We start from the raw sequence: 6,000 nt of genomic DNA, 5'->3' as shown, positions 1-6,000 counted from the left end.
GCAATTGGAGTCGCATTGACATAATCACAGTACAGGGGTGAGTTACTATAATAAAGAAAAAAGCAGGAGGGACTGCCCACATCCTCCAAAGTGATTCATTTCATTCAACGGCTATGCAGTGCGACATTTCCACCACGTAAATGAGGTCAGTTTAAATTACATCCTGTCTGCCTAAATGACTCAACTCCAAAGTAAGTTTTTCTTTCGAAGCAGGCCCGTTTAATAAAGCCATTTGCATTTTTTCCCTCTCTACCCCCGGATGCAGTACAGCACAATGTCCACCAGATGTCAGCCTTACACAGAGCATCTCTCTTTGTAGACTGGGAAACGGAGCAAGGGCGTGACAGCCGGATATGAACTCAGAGACAAAAATTCCGCCGAGTTTACCCTAACATTAAAGGTGTATTTCAAGGGGAAAGATAAGAGGGAGGGAGGGAGAGGGAGAGGGAGAGGGAGAGAGAAACTGCAGGCAGTGCAGAGAGGAGCACACAACACAGACAGAGAGAGGAGAGGAGAGGAGAGGAGGCGCTGCGGAAGAAAGGACAGCCTGCGAGAGCGCCACCACAGGGGTCATTCCCACGACCCCCACAGGAAACAACAGGTCCCACACAGAGAGAGCAACACATTGAGGACCAGAGTCAGAGTTGCACACTGACAGACTGAGAGAGACTGAGCAGGAGGAGAGAGAGACTGAGCAGGAGAGAGAGAGACTGAGAGAGAGAGAGATGAATGGGAGAAATCTGAGACAACTGATTACCCTCAACCTCTAAACACACTGAAAAGACTGAGAGACAGAGAGAGATCACAAGTTAGAAAAGATTAAGAGAGTGAGTGAGTGAGTGAGTGAGTGAGCGAGCACGTACGTGAGAGTGAGTGAGTGAATACAGTAGAGAGCAAGTGAGTGAGTGAGTGAGTGAGTGAGTGAATGAGTGAGTGAGAGAGATGGTCAGTGGATGGGTGAGTGAGTCAGTCAGTGGAGTGAATGTGAGAATGAGAGAGCCAGTGGAGTGAGGGAAAACAGAAGCAGATAGATATGTGGAGAGCATGAGATAAGGGAGTTCAGATAGAGATAAGCAGCCTGATATCCACCCCGCCTCTTTGCTTGGGTCTGGCTCTTACAGCACAGCGCAGCCACAGGAACAGCACAGATAAAGAACAGTGAGAGAAAGTACAGAGCCACCCTGAGCCAGGCTGAACTCCAGCAGACTGCGTGGGGCTCAGCCTGCTCAACGCCAGCCCAACGCATTACTTACGGCACCCTTGTCCAGGAAGGTGTTGTAGAAATCCACAAAATGCTTCTTGGTCTCTTTGGCACTGAACTGCCTGAAGAGGTCAGCATGGAGGTAGCACAGCTGAGTGAGAGAGGGAGCGAGGGAGCAAGGGAGGGGGGGGGGGGGGGGGGGAGAATAAGGAAAGTGAGTTTAGGTGAGGTGAGCTATTTCTATTTGCTCAATATTCTCCTGCCAAATTAACCACCCCCTGTCCCCAGTGCAGCCTGCCCGGGAAAAGCCCCTTCACACAGACTGCCTCCATCACCACACAGACAGAGACAGACAGGGACAGACAGGGAGGGGGAGCCTAATAACTGGGAGGTATGAAGCACAAACACTGACTAAGCACGAGGTGTTGGGCCCCCGCAGTACATTCAGACAGGGGGAGTACAGAGAGGCTGGCTGTTCCACAGTACCTGAGTGAGTCACAGGGTCTGCATGCAGCAAACAGGGAGAGACAGGCATGCAGTTACACTTAATGTGTTACATTCAGGGAGTTACACCCAGGGTGTTACACTATCACTCAATCACACACACGCACATGCACACACATTTACACACACACACACACACACTCTCTCTCTCTCTCTCACACACACACACACTCTCTCTCTCTCTCACACACACACACACACTCACATACTCTCTCTCTCTCTCTCTCTCGCTCTCTCACACACACACACACACACACACATACTCACACACTCTCTCTCTCTCTCTCTCTCACTCACACACACACACACACACGCACACACATTTACACACACACTCACACATTCTCTCTCTCTCTCACACACACACACACACACTCACCACGCGGGCGCAGTCGAACTGCAGCATGATGTGCTGCAGGAAGACCAGCAGGTGAGTGGGTCTGGCCTTCAGCAGCTCAATGCTGTTGAAGTGACTGCACTGGTCATCCACCATCTGAGAGAGGAACACACACAGAGCACAGAGAAATCAGACCTCATCAATCAACACAGAGAAATCAGACCTCATCAATCAACACAGAGAAATCAGACCTCATCAATCAACACAGAAATCAGACCGCATCAATCAACACAGCCAAATCAGACCTTATCAATCAACAAAGAGAAATCAGACCTCATCAACCAACACAGAGAAATCAGACCTCATCAATCAACACAGAAATCAGACCTCAACAATGAACACAGCCAAATCAGACCTCATCAATCAACACAGATAAATCAGACCTCATTAATCAACACAGAGAAAACAGACCTCATCAATCAACACTGCCAAATCAAACCTCAATCAACACAGAGAAATCAAACCTCATCAATCAACACAGAGAAATCATACCACATCAATTAACACAGCCAAATCAGACATCAACAATTAACATCTAAAACACACACAGCCCCACACACACCTAAAGTTCTTTGGAAAAAGTAGGCAGTAGCCTTTAAAACCATTAAACTAATTTGGATGCAATAACCACATAAAATCACAACAAGGGACCACCAGGCTGACTAATAAACGCTTTGCACTTCCAAACAAACTTTCCCCGAGATTCTGTTTTCTAGAACTCAACTCCCACTCCACTCCAGACAGAGAAACTACCATATCTAACACACACAGCGATGTTTTTAAGCGAGAGTGAGCGACGAACATGAGCACAGACAGAAGGACGCATTTGAGCTGCGGAGTGGACGGACGGACGGTCGGTCACTCACGGGGTTCAGCTCATTCTCGAACTCCTCGTCCTCCGCGCCGATGATGCTCATCGCTGGGTTTGAGCGCTGAGCCGCGTTCGGTGGCTGCTGGGGGGAGAGACGGGGGGGGGGGGGGGGGGGCACACACACACACAAACACACAGGCCGGTCAGAGGAGCGGCAGCAGGGTGGAGGGAAAGGGTTAACGCTGTGAGACAGAGCGAGGGTGACGGGCGGGGGGCGGCGGGCGGGGGGGCGGGGGCTGTGCCGTTAGCACTGCGTACGCGCGGTCGGGGCCACGGCGGAACAGCGGGAGGCCGGGGGGGGGGGGGGGGGGGGGGGGGGGGGGGAGACTCCACGGGAGTCACAGCGGGGCTCCGCCAAACGGGGGGGGGGGGGGGGGGGGAGAGCAGGAGGGAGGCGGCAGGAAACAGCCCGCTCCTTCGCCCGATCGCGCCCCGCGGGGTATCCCCTCCCCGAGCGTCCACGCGCTCCGCAGGGTCCCCGCCTGAAATGGCTCAGACCACACCTACCGCACCGCACCCCACCCCGCACCACACTGAAGCCCGTCTGTCTGCGAGAGTTTCAGGGCCTGTGCGTGCCTCTGCCACGGAAACATGGCAACAACAGCCAGAGTCCGGCTGCATTCACAGGCCAACTCTGCAGCGAGAGAACAGCGCCCCCACAGGCAGAGGGGGGTTATGACAACCATCAGATTCTACCAGTCCCCCACTTAGGCCCTGCTATCTGGACACTTCAACAAGGCCAAAAATAAAACCCCGGGGCCCCTCACCCGCGACTATCAACAGCCCTGCTGGAAATATCAAACGGTCTGACACCGAGCCTCTCTCTCCGCAATTACGCTTGCCTTGGAAAGCAGCCTGGGCCAAGGACGTGCGCCAGACGCATTAACCAAGCGCGTTCCAAAAGGTTAGCGATGGCCGGTAAGTACGCAAAAATAAAACGATGAAACGCACGTCACAGTTCTGCGCAGTACAAACGCTGAAAGCGCAGCGCCCCGACTCGGCTGCCCCGCCACGTCATCGGTCCCGCTATCCGGCTGCGTGGCGCAGCGTTGCTGCGAAAGAGACCGGCCTGGTCTCCGTGGCGCAGGGTCTGCACGGACATCGCACGGCGTCACCTCCCGGGGCCTCGTATCGAACAACACTCCGCTGTTGTTGGTTTTCCCACAAACTTCCTGGATACGGCAAGGTCGAGAACATGAAGAACAATGCAACAACAACGCAGCTTGACTCCTGCACAGGGTGACTCAGAAGGGAGGGGACCGGGGCCACAGCACGAGGAGCAGCTGTGCTGGTCAGTGCGCATTGACCGCTGCTGCTGCGTACGGGGGGGGGGGGGTCACCGTGTTCGCTGAGTGACCGGGGCCCCGTCCCACAGAGGAGCCCGTGGGGAGGAGGCGGCGAGCTCTGGGACCTCCCCCCCCCCCCCCCGCCAGGAGTAGCGGGCTCAGGAGTGCCGGCCCCTCCACCGCATACCGTGGTCATCGTGTCACATTCCGGACTTAATGAAGCGCCAGCGTCGCACGCGCGCGAGAAGCCATCGCTAATTTCTCATCCGAGCAGCGATGGCCGCAACGGCGGCTGCAGTTCGCTCGCAGCTGAAAAAACGATTCGGTTTTGACCGCGTACACCGTTACTAAATCGACGGTTCAATTTTAAGATTTAAAAATGCCTGCCAAAAAAATGTAGCTTTAATTGAAGTTGAAATGCGCAGAGCTGCGGTTACCCAGCTATCGATCGCTAAGTTTCTGGCGCTACATCTGCAGAAACATGTTTGAGATTAGCACGTTAGCCTTGTCTGCTCCGGGTGCTATAACTGTGTTGGAATACCGCTGCGTTTAAACCTTACTCACTTGGCAGCCCGTGCGTGCTGCGCTGTGTGGCGTACTGTGGCGCACTGCGCCGTACAGGAAGAGGAACACTGTTCCTGCTGGGTAATTCGGCCTCAGTAGTTCTGCATCTGTGACCGCATTGAGAAACTGGGTGTGCCCCGCAAACACACGCCGCCCTTAACTCGGCCAGGATCAGGAACTACGCTGCGTGGACTTACCCCGGCCCCTCCTCATAATTACAACTCCAAATCCCAGAGGCCAATTCACCGCAAACACATTTGATATTTCCACCGGGGCGTTTAAATGAGCCATCAGCGCCCGACAATGTTACCGATCCTGGTAACCGAATCCAAACCGCCCTGTTTGCCAGGAAAGGGTCGAGAGACTGAAAGAACCGAGCGGTCACTGTTGACCTCACCCCATCTTGGGCTTCTTCACTGTCCATGCTGCTGTGGGAGCGGCCAGCACCTGTCAATCAAGCCCCTGCAATGACATCACAGTGAATGAGGACAGTCCAGTGCAGTCCACATACATCAGCAAATCTCAAGGAGGTTTTAGACCAGAAAAGTCAAGAATCCTGACTAACAGTCCAACTGCAGAATGATGCTGTTCAGTACAGCCGAAAAGAGCTACGATGCCTAATCTACCTGTCCTGGAAAGGGGGAATTCAGTCAGCTCAGTGAACTATATACTGTGTGCATATACACAGAGCACAGAGAAAACCACATGCAAAACAGGAGCAAAAATAAAACGCGAAGTAAAGCCACCACTACAAGGTGAGTGTGCTTCATGCGAAGTCAAAACATGAACTGTTTTGTTTTGTTTTTTTTTTAAAAAGAAAAAAAATAGCAGTGTTCTGCAAGCAACAAAGCACTCAACTACACAAAACCCGGAACGCAGTTTCACAACACAGCAGCCTTGTCCTGTTTACTGATGCTCGGTAATTGCACAACCCCAAAATAGATATTAATGGCGCTTTGTTTGCATTACAGATTGTCCTCTTCTTTAATCAGATTTAGGTTGTTACAGCGAAGGAGCCAGGACTCTCTGGGGTCCTGGTTGGCCCTGGAGGGTTGCCCCTAGAGGGGCCTGAGCAGAAAGCAAGGGCGGCAAAGAGATGGGAAGTGGGTGTAATTTCCTCAGGAAATGATCAGCGCCATTTCCTGTGAGAGCAGTCTGCGAGAGGCGAGCGGGGGTG

At 53.1% G+C, this 6,000-nt stretch overlaps 1 protein-coding gene across 8 annotated transcripts in view; it reads right to left on the bottom strand.

Annotated features, from left to right (window-relative positions):
- The window catches only part of arhgef1b (Rho guanine nucleotide exchange factor (GEF) 1b), a 41,435-nt gene that overhangs the window by 27,273 nt on the left and 8,162 nt on the right, over nt 1-6,000 (bottom strand). For 5 of the 8 annotated variants that reach the window (XM_035422204.1, XM_035422184.1, XM_035422213.1 and 2 more), the window contains exons 2-5: nt 5,221-5,285; nt 2,969-3,055; nt 2,085-2,198; nt 1,254-1,352 (exon numbers count right to left, since the gene is read on the bottom strand). In XM_035422204.1, coding sequence (XP_035278095.1) covers nt 1,254-1,352; nt 2,085-2,198; nt 2,969-3,055; nt 5,221-5,247 — 327 coding nt within the window. In that variant the 5' untranslated portion in view covers nt 5,248-5,285. The remainder of the gene's footprint in view (nt 1-1,253; nt 1,353-2,084; nt 2,199-2,968; nt 3,056-5,220; nt 5,286-6,000) is intronic. The other 3 variants (XM_035422194.1, XM_035422232.1, XM_035422243.1) reach the window with 3 other exon arrangements.

The sequence above is a fragment of the Anguilla anguilla genome, chromosome 1 (assembly GCF_013347855.1).
Source record: "Anguilla anguilla isolate fAngAng1 chromosome 1, fAngAng1.pri, whole genome shotgun sequence".
In the NCBI taxonomy this organism is placed as follows: domain Eukaryota; kingdom Metazoa; phylum Chordata; class Actinopteri; order Anguilliformes; family Anguillidae; genus Anguilla; species Anguilla anguilla.
Note: the sequence above shows the minus strand (reverse complement) of the source record. Positions and strands in the feature narration are given on the sequence as shown.